Source organism: Sciurus carolinensis, chromosome 19, assembly GCF_902686445.1.
Source record: "Sciurus carolinensis chromosome 19, mSciCar1.2, whole genome shotgun sequence".
In the NCBI taxonomy this organism is placed as follows: Eukaryota; Metazoa; Chordata; class Mammalia; order Rodentia; family Sciuridae; genus Sciurus; species Sciurus carolinensis.
The window spans coordinates 2,329,900-2,348,492 of NC_062231.1; the positions used below are offsets into that span (position 1 = coordinate 2,329,900).

The 18,593-nt window shown below is 53.0% G+C and overlaps 1 protein-coding gene across 3 annotated transcripts in view; it reads left to right on the top strand.

The window, feature by feature from the left end:
- Positions 1 to 15,181, top strand: part of Mgll (monoglyceride lipase) — a 121,388-nt gene extending 106,207 nt beyond the window's left edge. For all 3 annotated transcript variants that reach the window (XM_047534842.1, XM_047534841.1, XM_047534843.1), the window contains exons 7-8: positions 9,579 to 9,794; positions 12,055 to 15,181. In XM_047534842.1, coding sequence (XP_047390798.1) covers positions 9,579 to 9,794; positions 12,055 to 12,195 — 357 coding nt within the window. In that variant the 3' untranslated portion in view covers positions 12,196 to 15,181. The remainder of the gene's footprint in view (positions 1 to 9,578; positions 9,795 to 12,054) is intronic.
- Positions 15,182 to 18,593: the final 3,412 nt, after the last annotated feature.

Consider the following 18,593-nt stretch of genomic DNA (forward strand, 5'->3'; position numbering starts at 1 on the left):
GGTTAGCTATTTAAGACTCCAGGAAGTGGAGGACCGGTGTGGAGTCTGAGGGCTTCCGATCATAGGACCTGGTGCCGCCCAAACCCACATCCTGGGCCCAGTTTTCCTTACCAGGGGCCAGCAAGTGTGTCTGTGACCTCTGACCTTTTGGAATGAACATTTGAATAAAGAAAAAAAAAAATTCATTCGGAAAGGCAGAATCTCACCGCGGAAAAGGCACAACTTCAAGATGGACAAAGGTGGAAGCCTGGCGTGGAGTCTGATTGGATCCTGACATGAGTGACAGCTACCTTAACCCCATTTCCCAGATGAGAAAAACGGAGGCACAGAGAGGTCAAGTCACCTACCACAGGTGGCACAGCCGGCCAGGGGGCAAGAGCTCAGATCCGAACTCCTTTGATTGACAAGTCTGCACGTGGACACCTCTTTGCAGCGAGTGTGTTTGATCGTAAAGTTCTTCTTCCGGTTTACGACACTGGTCCATGCGGCTCCTGGCTGCAGGTCTCTGGGTGGGATCTACTTTGTAAGGGGGCCTCTGTGGCGGGCAGGTGCCTTTCAGCTGCCTACTTGTCAAATAATGGCTGCAGTTGGGACGTGCCATCTCCAGGAAACCCAAGTATCTTTTCAGCAGCTCTTCTGGATCAATAGTGGTTTTTTTCTTTCTTTCCTTGTTTTATTTTTTTTAAAGAGAATCAAAAATCCCTTTGAGACGTTTTAAGAGGAAATTCAGGTGCAAACCTCTTGGTTGATCTTCCCACCTACAAGTGCGAAAGGCATTTGCAACTTCTTTCTCTCTCTGCAGAAAAATGGCTAATTTGAGAGCTTTAATCTCATCTTTGAAAAAAATAAAAATATAAAAAACAAAACAAAACAGGAGAATCATCAAAAGTCTCATGAAAAGACGGAAGTGTGAGTTTAGAATGGACAATCCGCCCCTCGCTCCTGCCCCGCCGGCCACCTCCTGTTGGGGACCCTCATCCTGGGGGGCTCTGGCTGATTCTCAGAAACCCTAAGAAATGGCCTTTCTGGGAAAAGAGGAGGAAGGGAGGTCAGCCTCAGAGCTGGACTCCAGTTGGAAAAATAAAAAGCAAGATTTTGCATTCCTCTGCAGAGAGAACCCGCCCCTCCTGTCGCCTGTCACCTCTGGAATCTTCCTTTGAACACTGTGCTGAGCTTTAAAAATAGCAACGCCAAGGGGGTAACTGTGTTCCAAAGGCACCTGGCGGGATCTCACATCAGGGTGTCTTAAAGGCGCGTCTTTAGCGCAGATATTTCCCATGGAGCCCCGCGGCTATGAGAGCCTCAAAAACAAGAAGAAGGTTGCCCACCCCGCTGGAGGAGGGCGCCCGGTCTGCAGGTCCGTCCCTGGGGACTTAGAGTGGCTCTGTGGCTGCAAGGTCAGCAGCCAGGTGTGTGTCTGGGCTTTGCTGCTGCAACGTAGCATCATCTCGCAGCTGCTGTCCCCACAGAGCCACATTCTCTCTGCACCTGTGTGAAGCTTCCCTGGCAGAAAGGCAGGGGAAAGAAACCTTCTGATTGTCGCGACACCACTCAGCAAACAACTGATGACATCCTTCTTCTTCCGTGCAAGATACTGTAGCCTTTCTGCTCTCACCAGAACCCGAAGGAGTCAGTCTTCTTATTCTCACTTGCAACTGTGGAAGTTGGGGCCCAGAGAGGGCAAGTCACCTTCCCAAGAACACACAGCAACCACGTAAGGATGTGAGCCTGGGTCTGTCTACTCTGGGCCCAGTGCTCTTGGCAGTAACACCCTAGAAACCAAGATGTTACTGCTCAGGCATTTATTGTAGAGTCCCTCATCAGAAATGAAGACTACTGACTCCCAGTGGCTTGGGAGGCTGAGGAAGGAGGATCACAAGTTGGAGGCCAGCCTCAGCCACTTAGCAAGGCCCTAAATAAGTCACTGAGACCCTGTCTCTAAATAAAATATTAAAAGGGCTGGGGATGTGGCTTAGTGGTTAAGCACCCCTGGGTTCCATCCCTGGGACCAAAAACTAAAAAAAAAAATTTTTTTAAACTAAGACTCCTGACATTATTAATCATTCCGCTGACAACAATGGGGTTTTCACACTGTAATGAACCCCCGCCCACTCTGAAAAGCCTTGAATGCCATTCTAGATGGTTCTCTGGCCAAAGATGCTGGGAGAGGCAGGCGAGGAGTCCTCGTACCTTCCAGAGGAATGCACTGATTTCTTTCCAAGCCCTTCCCTGGCCCGGGCCCCGGGTAGAACCAGGAAGAAAGAGACCCCGATTCCGAGCACACCTCGCCCTGGGAACACCGACCATTTACAGATGGAGGCAATTTGTCCCCTAGAGCCAAATCTCTGTTCCCTGTAAACACCCAGAGATGCCCCGGCCGCGCGTTCTGTCTAGTGTACAATCGCGCAGGCAGACCAGATGGTAAGTTCTGGATGCCCGGGAGCCAAAGGGGGGGCCGCGCAGCTTCCCTTCCTGTGTACGGTGGGGCCTGCTCTCCCCCCACCGGTATTGCAGAAGCTTCCAGAATCGAGGATTAAGCTCCTGGTCTCCATGTCCCCTGCCCGTCCCCAGCACGGGCTGCCAGGAAGGCCTTGCAAGACCCCTGCTGGGTGTTGGAAAGCCTGGCCTTCAACTAATTGCAGCCTCAGCTAAAGATAGGCCTCAGCCTCCCACTCTGTCCCCAGGACACAGCCTCCCACACGAGTCCCCTCCGAGCTCAGGTTATTAACTTTCCAATCAGCTCAGTCTGCAGAGCAGATTTCATCTGGTGACGCTCCGTTATTAATATCTGAGGTCGCCTGCTGAATTTTGTCTATTTGAGGCAGCCTGAAATTTACCCTGCCCTTAAAAAAGGGGGAGGGGACAGTCACTGGTGTGCAGGTGGCCACAGGGAAGCAGGTGGGTTGAGCTGCGTCACTTCTGTACCTTGTACCAGCCCCGTGAATGCTTCTGCTCTGGCCCTGTCCCCAGACCCCTCTGTAACTGTCACTGAGGCAGAGAAGCATCTCTGAACACACAGGAGGCAGGTCCTAGAGATTAGTCTTTTTTTTTTTTTTTGGCACCAGGATTGAACCCAGGGGTGCTTCACCCCTGAGCCACCTCCCCAGCCCTTTTTAGATTTTATTTAGAGACAGGGTCTCACAGAGTTGCTCAGGGCCTCGCTGAGTGGCTGAGGCTGGCCTCTAATTTGCGATCCTCCTGCCTCAGCCTCCCTCCTCCTGAGATTACAGGCATGCACGACCACACCCAGCTGAGATTGAAGTCTTTATTGATGATGGAAAAGTTGCTGGTTATGGGAAGATTGCCAGGGAAGCCCTACCTCTCTGTGCTTCTCTGCCAGGTTCCCTTACATGTCCTTGGAGCATGCGCATGGCAGAGTCTGGTCCATAGGGGTAGCCCAGGGGATGCTGGGAACACAAGTCAAAGGTTTCCCAGGAGCACATCTTAGATCGATGCTCTGAACATGGATGTGCAAATATCTCTTTGAGACCCAGCTTTTCATTCCTTTGGGAATGGTTGCTGTATCCAATGCCTCGTAATGTTCTCTTTTTTTGTTTTTTATTTGTGTTTTGTGTTTACCTTGTTGAGGACAGAACCCTGGGCCTCGTGCATACTAGGCAAGTGCTCTACCACTGAGCTACCCCACCACCCCCAGCCTGCATGTCTTCTTAGAGAAATCCTTTGCCCACCACCTAAACAATTCAGTTCTTTTCTTCTTGTTGAATTGTTGGAGCTCTTTATATATTATGGATCTTATCCCCTTGTTGGGATACATACCTCAAATACAAATGAGACTTACAAATATTTTTCCACCTCTCATGGGCTGCCTTTTCACTCTCTCAAGAATGTCCTTTGAAGCTGAGCACGGTGGCACATGCCTGTAATCCCAGCGACTTGGGAGGCTGAGGCAGGAGGATCACAAGTTCAAGGCCAGCCTCAGCAAATCAGTGAGGTTCTAAACTCAGTGAGACCCTGTCTCAAAATGTTTTAAAAATAATTTTTAAAAAGGCTGGAGATGTCACTCAGTGGTAAAGCACCCCTGGGTTCCATCCCGGTTACCAAAAATAAATAAAGAAATATTTTTTTTTTAGATTGAATTAAAAATAAAAGTAGCAGGCACCATGACCTTGCAATATTCCTGAACACTTAGAAGGGGAAGGAGACAGGAAGGGACACGCACGAGGCCAGACTGCTGTCCTATGTAGGCAAAGTACCCATCCCTCCTTACCCTCCTGCCAGGCTCCCTTGCACGTCCTTGGAGCATGCGCAAGGCTGAGTGTGGCCCATGGGGGAGCCCAGGGGATGCTGGGAACACAGGTCAAGGCTTGCTCTCAAGACTTAGGGCTGCAGGATTCTGCCACTGTGTGACCACAGTCAGGGAAACGATCCTACAAGATGCCGCCATTCTTTCTTCTTCCTCTCTTCCCTTTCTGCCCGCGCCCTCTGTCTAAAGCACAAACGTTGCTCCTGAAAAGAATGAGTCTTATTCATACAGCAGAAAAATTGTCCCTCAGTTTCAAAGTGATAAAGAGGACCCCAGTTTAAGGCAAAGGAAAAGTTTTGTTTTTATAAAATAATTTTTTTTGACATGGCCGGGAATCCAACACATGTTAGGCAAGCATTCCAACCACGGAGCCCCAGCCCAGCCCTCAAAGGTATTTTTAAACAATTTTTTAAATGTCTTTATCTGTTTAAAAAATTATTTTTAAAAGCATAAATAAGTTAATAAATATAATAAATATGCTAAATTTAATAATAAATCAACATTTTTAGTTTTTAATAGATAAAAGCGTTACAGCCAGGTGTGATGGCTCACACCTGTAATCCCAGTGACTTAGGAGGCTGAGGTAGGAGGATCACAAATTGGAGGCTGGCCTCAACAATTTAGCAAGATCCTATTTCAAAAAAAAAAAAAAAAATAAGAAAAAAGAAAAAAGGCTGGGGATGTAGCTCAGTCGTAAAGTACTTCTGGGTTCAATCCCCAGGACCCCCAAAATTGTTCATGTCTGTGGGGTACCTTGTGATGTTTGATACATTATATACATAATCAGGTTATCAGACATTCATTCTTTCTTTTCTCTCTTTTTTTTTTTTTTTTTTTCTGGTACCGGGGATTGAACCCAAGGGTGCTTAACCACTGAGCCACCTCCCCAGCCCTTTTTATATTTTACTTAGAGACAGGGTCTCGCTGAGTTGCTTGGGGTCTTACAAAGTTGCTGAGGCTGGCCTCCAACTTTTGATCCTCCTATCTCAGCCTCCCCAGCCGTTGGGATGACAGGTGTGTGCACTCGGTGAAGCATTGAAGCTTCTTTCTTCCTGCATTGTGAATGTGTAGTCCCTAAACCCCGGGCCTGCCAAAAAGTGAGGAAGGTGGTGGCTTCCCTTCCCTTCCCTGGTGGCCACCCAGAAACCATGGCTATCCTGCCCCTGCAGCCCTGAGAGCAAGGAAGGTTGATTTTATTTTCTTTCTTTCTGCTTCTGAAGACTCCTTCGCCTTCCAGAAGGAATCCCCAGCACCTGTGGTGGGTTGATGCAAACAGCCTGTCCCCATTTGCCCAGGGTGGCCATCTGCCCATCCACCCCCAACCTGTCACTCATAAAAACAGATCCCAGGATGTCCCAGAGTTCCAAAGTATTGCAAAGTCACTGGGAGGAGAACGTGCTCGTGAGTTCACACGCTGCTCAGAAATGGCAGCCCGGCCTGATGAACCTCCGCCACCCCAGACGACACTGTGGCATCCAGGAGAGGAGAGCGGGAGGTGACATCCTGGTTTCCACAGGGTTCTCGGTCTGATTCAGGAATTTCCACCAATGCCACTGGACCCGGGGGCGGCGCGGTGTCACCACCGGGATCCGGGCCTCCCGCTAAACAGGGCTTTTGCTTTGGTCCCCGGAACTGCAGAGTCAGAGCAGGTCTTATCTCGCCTCTGCCACCCTGTGGGTGGTGCACCCAGTCAGCAAACTCTCGGAGGCTGGCAACGCCTGATGAGGGCCCTGTTGTCCCTGCCCGCCAAGAGCTGTGGCTCAGAGGGACACAGAGCCGTGGGCCTGGGTGGGGAGAGAGCAGGTCTGCTAGCAAAAAAGACCCCGCTCTGCTCTCTGTGCCTCGTATGACCTTGGAAACTGCACTTTTCTGGTCTTGGTGTTTTTTTTTTAATTTTGATTGGGGGGACCAGAGATTGAACTCAGGGGCACTTGACCACTGAGCCACCTCCCCAGCCCTTTTTCTATTTTATTTAGAGACACGGTCTCACTGAGTTGCTCATGGCCTCGCTTTTGTTGAGGCTGGCCTCCACCTTGCGATCCTCCTGCCTCAGCCTCCGGAGCCGCTGGGATGACAGGTGTGCGCCATCGTGCCCAGCTCTGGTCTTGCTGAGTCTCAGGTTCCCCAGGGTTTTCTGCAGAGCCACCTGGCATGGCGTGGGTACTGAAAGGTGAATAGTGCTGTTATCACAGCTGTTCAAAGACGTGTCAGCAAAAACACAGAAACTCAGGGAGAGAAACACTAGCTTGGTCCAGGGCTCTAGGCACATATCAGTAGAAGTGCTGAACTTGACCTGGACAAGGGAATGAGGGGTCTCTGGCAACAAGAGGAAGGGCCCAGCAAAGAGGCCACCTGAAAACACCAGAAGCCACGCAAACACCAAGAAACACCAAGAAAGAAGTAGCCGGATGCATTGGGGCAGCCTAATCCCAGCAAAGCGGGAGGCTGAGGCAGGAGGATCTCAAGTTTGAGGCCAGCCTCAGCAACTTAATGAGGCCTTAACCAATTTAGTGAGACCCTGTCTTTAAAATATATAATAAGGCTGGGGATGTGGCTCCATGGTACAGCACTTGCCAAGGATGCATGAGGCCCTGGGTTCTAATCCCAGCACTGAGAAAAAGAAGAGAATCAGACCGTGAATCCTCTTTGGAGGCTGACATTTTGGTCTTTGGTTTTGAGTGGCTTCTTCTGTTGACCAGTGGGCCTGGTCTGGGAGGGAGAGGCCTGGCCACCTCTTTCCTGAGTCTTAACAGAGAACGGAACTTTTCTGGACTTGGCTCTTAGTTCTCAAAGGCTGCTGGGATTGGGGGGGCGTGGCCAGCGCAGGGGAGGGCGGGCCCTCCGTGCCTCGGTTTCCCCAGGCGGCCTGGCCTTTCTCCTCCTTCTCCTCGGTTCCCATCCGAGCTCTGCCCTTTCCCCCACACATCTGGCAGCTTCTTCCCCAGGCCCAGAATAGGCCATTGTGTAAACAGGGTTCACATGACGTGCAAAAGGAAGCCGCGAGCAGGAAGCCACTGGGACCGTCAGACTCATTACGCTCTGGCGCGGCCTCCCCAGGGGGCGCGGGGCGCAGGGCTGTTCCAAGCAGGCAAAGCGTCAGGCCAGTTTCAGGAAATGGTCACAGGACACCCGACCTATGGCCAGACTCACAGCCCCCACTGGGCCTGGCCAGGTCCTTGGCCAGCCTGCTGTCCATAAGGACAGTGCCTTGAATCGGAACGGGCTTAGTTCTCTGGCAGGTGACTTCTGAGCGTCAGGATACCCGCCCTGTAGCTCAGCAGATCCAGGTGTGTCCCCTGGGTCCAGGTGGCCCAACTGCCTCCCTAAAGGGGCTACAGGAAGTCCAAGCTTTTGACCCAAAGGGTGCAGCAGTCCTGCTCTCCTCCTATTGGTTGGAGCGTGGTCATGAGACCATGCCCAGCTGCAAGGGATGCTGGGAAATGTAGTCTTTAGTTGGGGGAGTTGTCTACCTGACTGAATAGCAAGGGTTCTAGAGGAGAAAGCAGGGATTGGGGTAACCTGGTAGTAACAGGCAGGTTATTAAACGTCTCTCTTAGTTTCCTTAGATGTACAAGATGAATAATAAGCCGGGCACACTGGCGCACACCTGTCATCCAAGGGGCTTGGGAGGCTGAGGTAGGAGGATTGCAAGTTGGAGGCCAGCCTCAGCCACTTAGCGAAGCCCAAATCAACTCAGCAAGACCCTGTCTCCAAATTAAATGTGAAAAAGGGCTGAAGATGTGGCTTAGTGGTTAAGTGCCCCTGGGTTCAATCCCAATAATAATAATAATAATAATAATAATAATAATAGCCATGCATCAATCAAGGTAGTTATGGAGTTAAATTAGCTATTAGGCATTGCACATATAAATGCTGGGGCTGAGCATTTAGCAAGAGCATAGATGTCAACTGTCCTTTTTTTCTAAGCCATTCTTATTTTGTTACTCAAGGAGACCCAGGGGACGGCCTGGCCCATACTGGCCACAGGGTGGACTCTGGCACGTGGCCCTGCTCTTGGCTTCAGGACTTGGGCCATCCTGAGCCGGGGGCTCCTCACAGACCCTGAAGGAGCACCCCTGCAGCCTGGGTCCCTGGCCAGCGCCCCTGCACTGCCCGCCAGTCCCTTGGCCCGCCAAACAGATGGCCTGGCCTTGTGGGATTCACACCAGCTCAGCTGCAGGAAGTGGCTAATCTGCCTCATGTGGCTTTTCACAAATGGTCTGCTTTGTGATGCTCAGTCTCTGGCAGGGGATGGAGTCCAGGATGGCAGGGGTGACCACAGGACAGCCTGTGTCCCCTCTTGGCCTGGCTCTGGGATTCTGACCCACGTCCATCCTGCAGGGGTGTCTTCCTTGGAGAGTCTCCTGGGCAGCTCTCTGCCCTCACCCCATCCTCCCCGCAGGGCAGTCTCCAGTCTGCCCACAAGCCCTCAGCAAGAATGAGGAAAGTAAGCCAAGGGGCGTCATGGCCTCACACCAACCCATGAGGGCCTGAGACACTTCTAGAACCTTCTCACCCAGATTCTGTAAGGCAGATGTCCCAACTCAGGCCACATATTGGGGCAATGATGTGCTGAGGCAGGAGGATCGCAAGTTGGAGGCCAGCCTCAGTCACTCAGCAAGGCCCTAAGCAACTCAGCGAGACCCTGTCTCTAAATAAAATATAAAAGAGGGCTGGGGAGGTGGCTCAGGGGTTAAGCACCCCTGGGTTCAATTCCTGTGACCAAACAATAAATAAATTTTAAAATAAATAAAGTGATGATGTGCGTGGGTTTTATGCAAGTACCACATACGTCATGGTACATAAGGGACTTGGGCGCCCTCAAAGGTCCTGAAACCAATCCGCACGGGGCTGGCTCTATGGGAAATGTTCAAGTCTAAGAGGAGAAGCATTCAAAATATTTCTGATCGGGTTTATCGAAGGTGCAAATGCTGTGATCCCTGGGAAACCAGACTTCAGACCCGACTGACTTGAATGCAATCCGTTCTTTAGATCCAAACAGAAGAAAAGAAATTTACTAAGAAGTAGAACCTGTCATCCCAGTGACTTGGGAGGCTGAGGAAGGAGGATCACAAAGTGGAGGCCAGCCTCGGCCACTTAGTGAGGCCCTGAGCAACTCAGTGAGACCCTGTCTCTAAATAAAATATAAAAAGGGCTGGGGAGGTGGCTCAGGGGTTAAGCACCCCTGGGTTCAGTCCCTGGAACTAAAAAAAAAAAAAAAAATATCTGGGCTACAGGGCAAGTCGCGCATGCGCCGTCGGGACGCACGCTTTTCTTTTCGCCTATCGTGTATTATGTCCTGTCCCGGCTGCAGGTGGAGCTGTACAACTCAGACCCGCTCATCTGCCGCGCGGGGCTGAAAGTGTGCTTCGGGATCCAGCTGCTCAACGCCGTGTCGCGGGTGGAGCGGGCGCTGCCCAGGCTGACCCTGCCCTTCCTGCTGCTGCAGGGCTCCGCCGACCGCCTGTGCGACAGCAAGGGGGCCTACCTGCTCATGGAGTCGGCCAAGAGCCAGGACAAGACCCTCAAGGTGAGCGCTGGCGCTCCGGGGGCGGGCACGGCCGGGCGGGCATCCCGGAGGGTCACCGCAGGGACCTGGGTCCCAGCGCCAGTACCCCCAAAACCTGTCCCTGTTTTGTTGAACAAATAAAATCTCCTGAGAGAATGTCCTTCCAAGCCCCAGTGACATGTACAGCACCCCAGCCAGGCCCAGTAGCAGCTGGGGACACAGGTGGCACCTGGCAGTCTGTCCTTCGAGGAGATGTGCAGAACTGGCCCTGCTGTGGAGGGGGACCTCCCAGGGACATGTCCTGAGGCTCCGTCAGGTGGCCTGTTAGACCCAAGAGGCAGCCTGGCTTGACACAGATGTGCTTCTTTTATTTGTCTGATTGAACTGGGAAGAAGTCCCCGGATGAGGGGCAGAGCCCCCGCTGAGCACCCGTGACAGGTGACCCGGAAACTGTGGGGCAGATCCCAGCTGCAGGGCACATGCGCCTGCTGTGGTGGCCTTCCCCAGGCTGCGCTGTGGCCCGGCCTGAATCCAAAGCTGGTTTTCCACGAGATTATAAAGGACTAAGATAACTCGCTTCAAATCCCACACCCAGGGACAGAGTGGGGATTCGAACCCAGAACCTTGGATTCCACACCGCTGTGCCTGGTTCTGTACTGACAAAGACTCAACGTCCTTGCAAACTTTATTTTCTTAATTTTTGGTCCCAGGAATTGAACCCAGGGGTGCTTAACCCCTGAGCCACATCCCAGCCCTTTTTATATTTTATTTAGAGACAGGGTCTCACTGAGTTGCTTAGGGCCTCGATAAGTGGCTGAGGCTGGCCTCCAACTTGCCATCCTCCTGCCTCAGCCTCCTGAGCCACTGGGATGACAGCCCTTCATGGCTTTTTAAAAAACTCTTACTCGGGGTTGCTGGGGGTGGAACTCAGGGCCTCGTGCACGCTAGGCAGGTGCTCTGAGCTACATTTCCCAGTATAACTTTTTAAAAAACTTAGCATATCCATCACCTCAAACCTTATCGTTTCTTTCCGGTGAGAACATTCAAAATCCTCTTTTCTAGCTATTTGGAAATAGACATGAAATGATTAAGCAGAGTCACCCTGCTGTGCTGTAGAGAACTCTAGAAGTTATTCCTGCTACCTCACTATAATTGTGCACCCATGACCCGATCTTTCCTGAGTCTCTACCCACTGCCCTTCCCAGTCCTGGGTAACCAGCTTCTATTTTTTACTTCTATGAGCTGAACTTTTTAGAACCCACATATAAATAAGAGCAGGCGCTATTTGTCTTTTTATGCCTGGTTGATTTCGCTTAGCATAATGACATCTGGGTTTATCCTTACTCTTGCAAATTCTTTTTAATTTTCTCTTTTGTGTATATATATACACGTATATATGTGTGTATACCCCCTTTTTTATTCGGTACTGAAGATTGAGCCCAGGAATCCCCTCCACTCAGCTACCTCCCCAGCCCTTTTGATTCTGTACTTTGAGACAGGGTCTCACTAAGTTGCTGAGGCTGGCCTCCAATCTGCCATCCTCCTACCTCAGCCTCCCAAGTCGCTGGGATGACAGGCGTGCACCACGGGGCTTGACCAGGGTTAAAGTTTTTAAAGCCAAAGGACAGGGTAAGGCTGCTAGGGAGGAGAGGGTCACGCCAGGTCCCTCAGCCAGGCCAGCCTGTGACAAGACACTGGTGAAGCAGGAAGAAAACTGGGAGGGTAAGTTGAAGGTTTTGGGGGAAGTAAGAAGCAGTCAACTTGCGAAGGGTGCCCAGTGTCAGTACCAAGCAAGCCCTGGCATCTGGGGTCCCAGGAGACCCCACCAAGAGCAGCTGCTGTGGGGAATGGAAGGTAGGAGGCCCCAAGGCCCCAGGGAAGGTGAAGACTCGGACAAAGAGTGGAACTCAGTAGACACTGACATGACCCAGCCGGGAGAAAGAGGTGGCGTTGAAAGAAGGGACGCTAGAACATGCTGAGAAACTGTCATTAACTTGATCAAAAGGTGTTGGCCCCCTGCTGGGGACAGTGGTCTCCATCTGTAATCCCAGGTACTCAGGAGGCTGAGGCAGGAGGATCACAAGTTGGAGGCCAGCCTCCACAGCTCAGCAGGATCCAGTCCTCCTGTTCTCCCCCTGCAAAAAAAAAACTGGGAGTGGGGAGTGAGAGCCAGATGCTCCAGGCACAGGGAGCAAGTTCTAAAGACACCGCACACCCCTGTCCCCTGTCCCTGTCCCTTCTGACGATGCAGCCCTGACTCCCTGATCTCTCCCAATGGCAGATTTACGAAGGTGCCTACCACGTTCTCCACAAGGAGCTTCCGGAAGTGACCAACTCCGTCTTCCGTGAAATAAACATGTGGATCTCCCAAAGGATAACTGTGGCGGTCCCCAAAGGGGGCCCCCAAGTGTCCCCGCCCTGAATACACTGGCCGAGCGACCGGCCCATGCTCTGGGGGAAGCGGGCAGAGGGAGAACAGAGCTGGCTATTTCATATACGGCTTGCAAAAAAAAAAAAAAAAATTACACACTGGAGGGATCCCTAGCGCAATTTACTTAAAAAAAAATAAGTTTTTGTCATATATAAAGTTATAAAGCACTGGATCTACCCTATAGGGTAGACACTATGCAAAAAAATAATAATAACTACAAGGAACAAGAGAGAAGGGTGACAGGCAATTCCCACGGAGGGACTCTGCTAAAGTGTCCTTTTAAAATAAGCAGAACGGGACGCCTGTCATCCCAGTGGCTCAGGAGGCTGAGGCAGGAGGATCGTAAATTGGAGGCCAGCCTCAGCAATCTAGCTAGGCCCTGAGCAACTCAGTGAGACCCTGTCTCTCAATAAAATATAAAAAGGGCTGGGGAGGTGGCTCAGGGGTTAAGTGCCCCTGGGTTCCATCCCCAGGACCAAAAAATATATATATAAAATAATAAGCAGGGATTCTGCCCGCCTCTCCCAGGTCCCCGGGAATCCCTGTGTTCCAGGAAGCCAGCCTGCAATAATTGGAGAAGTCTCCCCTCCTGGCCCCCCGCTCAAGCTCCACGCAGTGCCCCTCTCTGACGAGCCATGACTCTGTGGCCTTTCTCTGGTGTGTAAGGAGATGACCTGTGTCACCCCCCAGGCCAGCTGCTGCGGCAGACTCACGTGGCCTTCCAAGGCTCAGAAAACGCCTGGCACTTCCTCCAAACGGGCAGCCACCCCTGAGCTGGCAGCTCCCTTACCATCCAAGGCACGGGGAGGCCTGGTCACCACTGAGTGCTGTAGGTGTTCAAAGGAGGTGCCCACTTCTGGGGACACGGATGTGGCCGAACATGAAGCATCTGACAGGCAATGTCCATTCTAGAGCAGAGCCTATTGGGATGGGTGGGTGAGTGGGAACGAGCAGCTGGAAGGAAATGGGGTGATTCTCCTGCTCCCAGCAAAGGCCCAGAGTCCCTCCTGTCCCTCAGGGAAAGTGGAGGGCGGCCTGGGGTCCCCAGGGCCTGGCCCTTCCTGCCCCCCCGCCCAGAGCAGCCACCCTGGGAATCGCAGGCTGGCTCCACAGCGCCCCCTGGTGGCCAGAGAAGGAATTGCAACTCAGTTGGTGACCTAACGTCCCCAGGGCAGCAGAGAGCCAGGCCTGGAGATGTCCCCGCGCCCCTGCCCAGGCCACAGCAGGACTGAACGTGTCAGCCAACCCTTCCCAGCCAGACGCGGCCAGCCTGACCTGTGCCTCTCAGGTGCCACCCCCAGCCCTGGCGCTGCCCTCTGGCCTCGCTGCGTGCTGGCAATAACGGGGGTCACCACCACCTGGGGAATTCCTTCACCTTTAATGTGGGGCTTGATGTTACCTCAAAAGTCTCCAGAACCCTGGGTGGGACTCTGCTGCTCCGGCTGGGTGGCAGGGGGAAGTCGGGGTGCCCCCCTGGCCCCCACTGAAGTCGCCACCCAGGGTCCTGGGGGAGGGGCTGCTCCTCCTGCCAGGCCCCCCCATGGAGGCTGGGGATCGCCAGCAGCGCGCATGCCCCGTGCTCCTCGGGGCTCATTCTGGGTCCCTGGAGAGGGGAGCCCCTCTCCCTCCCTCCCGCTCACACCACGGCACATCCAAGAGCTGGCCACCCTACTCGGGCCACCAATGTCACTCTGTGCCCTGAAGCTGCAGGCTTTTGTTGTCACGGCCGAGCGCCCGGCACCTCCTCAGTGCAGGACAAGCAGAAGCCCAAGAGCTGACCAGGCCCAGGTCTCCAGAGACGGTGGCTTCAATGCCCCAGCTGACCTTTCGAGGAGAAAAAAAGAAAAAGAAAATGTATTATTACGATTATTTTTTGTAATGCACGGAGAGGAAGGTCAAGCGGAGCAGCCGTGTGTCTGGAGTTTCTGCAGAAAATTCGCCTGCAAAGTGCTAGACACCCCCGGTCCCCAGCTCCGATTCTCCTCTGGGGCTCAAAGTCCCACAGCACGGCATTCCCCGGAAGCAGGCGACAGCGATGCCGTTTCCCAGATGAACTATCAGGGCCCCGGGGCTGACCCAGGACTCTCCCCCATGCCTGGATTCATTACCATGTAAGTTCTTAGAGAGGCACAGATGCGGACACCCTCCTGTGTCTTGTTCATGAGTCACTAATATTCCAAAGGGAAAAAATAACAATGTGAAATTGGGACCATCGTGTGGACTCCAGGAAAGGGACAGCTGAATCCGGGGCACGTGAACCACATCTGGGGGCCCCTCCAGGGCTGGGTTGCCCCTATGTCTTTGGGAAAGCTCGGCCAGCCTGGCATCAGGTCCCCTGGCAACGTCCACGGCTCTGTGGTGACCTTCCGAGCTTCGAGCTTCGGGTGGTGTTGAGGAAGCTGGGTTTGGAAGGATGCTGGGTCCCGCGTGGCTTGGCCTGGAGGAGGTGACAGGAGGGCAGAGGTGCCCAGGTTCAAACCCCACTGGGGACATTCGGCCCCAGTGCTGACCTCAAAGCGGGCTCTCCCCCAGGGACTCGGAGATGACAGGACTGGATCTCAGGCTGGAAGATCACACCATGTGCAGGTCACGGGGGGCAGGCGGCCACCCCATGAGGCCCCAGGTCCCGGGCAGACAGGACGGGTAGCTGGGCCGCCTCCCTCCAGTCCCGGCTCCCTGCCGCGTTCTAGAAGATTCTGGGGGCCACTGCGGATGCTCTGATCCCCAGAGGCCAGCATCCCACCTCCAGGCCCCGCGGGCTTCCGTCTCTCCCCACCTTTTCTTTCTCTCGCCGACGGCTAACATAAACCTACTAGAATCGCTGTCACCTTCCCATCAATCAACTGGTTTGTCATTGTCACCGCGGCTCAAGTCACATCCCTCCTGTATACTGTTAGCGGGAAACGTGTATCGGCCTAGGACTCCTACAGGAACCCGTGTACGCCACAGCTAACCCAATAAACAGATGTTTTCTGAACGGTGCCGTCTGTCCCTTGCTGTGTGCCCGGGGTAGCGAGCCCCAGGCCTTCGGGAGGCCGTGGGGAGGCCGTAGGGAGGCCGGTGAGCCTTGCCCATATGGCGCTAGTTTTCTGATACACACTCCAGCAGTCTTGGTTGGGTGTGTGCGGAGTTTGTTTTCTCCCATGCACACTTGGGGACCTCAGGGGAGCAGGTTCTCTTACAGAGCATGCGCGTTCTTCCAGACTCATCCGCCACTCCTGGGGCCAGGAGGCCCAGCCTCCTCTGGCCGAGGCCTCGGAAGGCTCACTGCCTCCTTCAGCACGCGTGAACCAGCAGGCTCCTTCCCCTGCCCCTTCTCAGTCCCCACTGCCACTTGAGGGCGGGAATCCAAAGGTTCCTGTTGCTTGGTGTCACCCTGGGCTCTGGCTCTGGCCACACGCTCCCGTCTGACCCAGCAGGTCGGCCTCCAGAACACTGCCAGAAGCGGATGGTCCTGCTGTTGCTGCCACTCTGATTCAGGGACAGCAGCCCCACCCAGCAGGCCTCACCAGATCTGTTGCCACAGAGCAGCTAGAGGGACCTTTAAAACAAAAGCGAGGCATGGTGGCGCCCGCCTGTCATCCCAGCAGCTCAGGAGGCTGAGGCAGGAGGCTCGCAAGGTGGAGGCCAGCCTCAGCCACTTAGTGAGGCCCTGAGCAACTCAGCGAGACCCTGTGACTAAATAAAATCTAAAAAGGGCTGGGGAGGTGGCTCAGTGGTGAAGCACCCCTGGGTTCCATCCCTGGGACCAAAAACCAAAGGGAAAGAGAGACACCTTGAAGGGACAGAGCAGACCTCAATTCCAAGCAGCAGCGACCCCTGGCCTAGTGTTCATGGTGACGGTGAGCAGTTCAGAGCAGCGGGTCAGGGCTCAGTGACACAACTTCACTTCTTGCCTCAGGTTCACGTTTTGCAAGGAGGGACGTGGGCCCAGGCCGTGGGTCCTCAGCGGCTGCTTCTGCATCCAGCTGCATCCGGGCCCCTCCTGCACCCCAGTGTTATATGCGTGGGGCTTTTTGTTTTGAGACTCTATATCCTTCTTTCTCTGCGTCCCCAAGTTCCTAACCCACAGGGAGGGCAAGTAGGCCTGGGGGGTGGGGACAGCCACTTGGTCTTGGGGACTGAAGCTGAGAAGAGTCTGAGAAGTCCAATCAGAAGGTCCCCTCTGGTTCCCAGGCTCAAAATGAAATGCTGGCACATTTCCAATTCTTCCCAAGTGACAGCTTTCCGCTCCAGGGACTCTCGCTGTCCCTAACCCTCGCTAACACCGACCCTCTTCCTCCCAGCCCCTGCCTCCGTGAAGCCAGCCTAAGCGCTGCTTGTCCTCTTTAGTCTACTGAACCAGGTGGGCATTGACGGTTACGTAGGAGTTTTCTGGGCAGGAGAAAAAAATAACCACCCAAAATGTTTTTCCTTCCATCTATTATAGGATCGGTGGAAAAATTATTATTATGGACTAGGCTCACTTAGTGACTATGACTCGGGACTGAATGGGTGAGGCATTGAGGGACTCTGGGGACACGGCATCCAAGGGAGGACCAAGAACTTTCGTTATCAAGAGAAGTGATATTTATGCTGTTTTAAAAATCAAAACGAGGGCAAAAAGATGCACCAAATATCAACTTTTTAAATAAAGGCAGAGGCAGTATTATTCATTTTGACTTCAAGTTACAACCCTTTTTTATTTTATTTAGAGACAGGGTCTCGCTGAGTTGCTTAGGGCCTCGCTAAGTGGCTGAGGCTGGCCTCCAACTTGCAATCCTCCTGCCCCAGCCTCCCGAGTCTCTGGGATTACAGGTGTGCACCACCGTGCCCAGCTCACTTATGTTTTAACGGTCCCTCTGGCTGCACGTGCTCCACCTGAACATCACTGTCCTGGTCCCCCCAACTCCGATCATTCCAGTTCCTCTTCTTGAGGGGGTGGGGAGCAAGCCCTCCTGAGATTTCAGTGCAAGACCTTATTTCCCTTCAGTTTTTCATTTGTCTTTGTTCCACTGATTTCTCTACCTGTGAAAATGTTTTGACTTAGGATAGAACACTTATTAAAGCCGCACATGGGGGTGCACGCCTATAATTCTCACAACAGGGGAGGCTGAGGGAGGAGGATCTCAAGTTGGAGGCCAGCCTCAGCAACTTAGTAATACCCTGCCTCCAAAAAAGGGGGGTGATCTGGGGATGTGGCTCAGATTTAATCCAGGCACCCCTGGATTAAATCTCCAGTACCCCCCAAAAGTTAAATATGTTTTTTTAAACTCTAAAAACCACACTATAGAAACTAAGTAGAAATCCTGTCAACGCCCCAGCTCTTCCTGTGTTCCTGGACACACTTGGCCCTCCCGGAGCAGCCTGAGTAGCCCTCTGGATACAGAGGCTTCACTGACAGCCCCACTGCCACAGGAAGTGCCGCCATATTGACTCCCTAATTTGACTACTACCCGCACCGCAGGCACTGAACACCTTCACACAGGAAGTGTTTCACCATCAGACTAAAATGAGGAACCGTGTGCTGTGGTTGGGGACACTGTCCCCCATCCCAACCCACACAGTGGAGGGGGTGGTGACAGGTCTGGGTGGCCTGTGACTTCTTGCACAAACGCGCTGACCACTTTTGCTGTCGTCAGGGAACCAGGAGAACATCAAGTCCAGAGTGTTTTCCTAAAACTCTGTCACTAGCATTATTACCTAAATCAATGGAGAAATGAAATTTTTTTTTCTTTTTTTGGTACCAGAGATGGAACCCAGGGTCGCTCAACCACAGAGCCACCTCCCCAGCCCTTTTTATATTTTATTTAGAGCCAGGGTCTCACTGAGTTGCTTAAGACCCTGTGAAGTTGTTGAGGCTGGCCTCCAACTTGTGATCCTCCTGCCTCAGCCTCCTGAGCTGCTGGGATCACAGGCGTGCACCACCACGACTGGCTGAGAAATGGAAATTTGATATGATTTTAAATGACATCTACAAACAAGGCAGGTTTGATGTACTGCTGATTCCCACTGACAGGCATTAAAAGACGTGAAACACGTAGGAATTGAAAACTTTCTTTAAATGTTTGAATCTGGCTTCCCTAACTTGGCAACTCTACCATGAGCATGGCCTAAGGTGGGCCCTGCTGTCCTTGGGTCTGGCCCTCCTTTGGGCAGTCAGAGCAGGGCTCCAAAACTGCAAGTCACCTGTCACCTCCCCCTTCAGGTCCCACTGGGTGGCCCCAGTATGGTGTAATAAGCACTCTGGCCTCTCCCTAAGGCAGGCCCTTCTCAGATAGCACACCCAACACTCCAAGCTAGGAGAGAGTTCCTAATTGTGAGCTGGTCGGGGGGTGCACGCCTGTCATCCCAACGGCTCAGGAGGCTGAGGCAGGAGGATGGCAAGTTGGAGGCCAGCCTCAGCCACT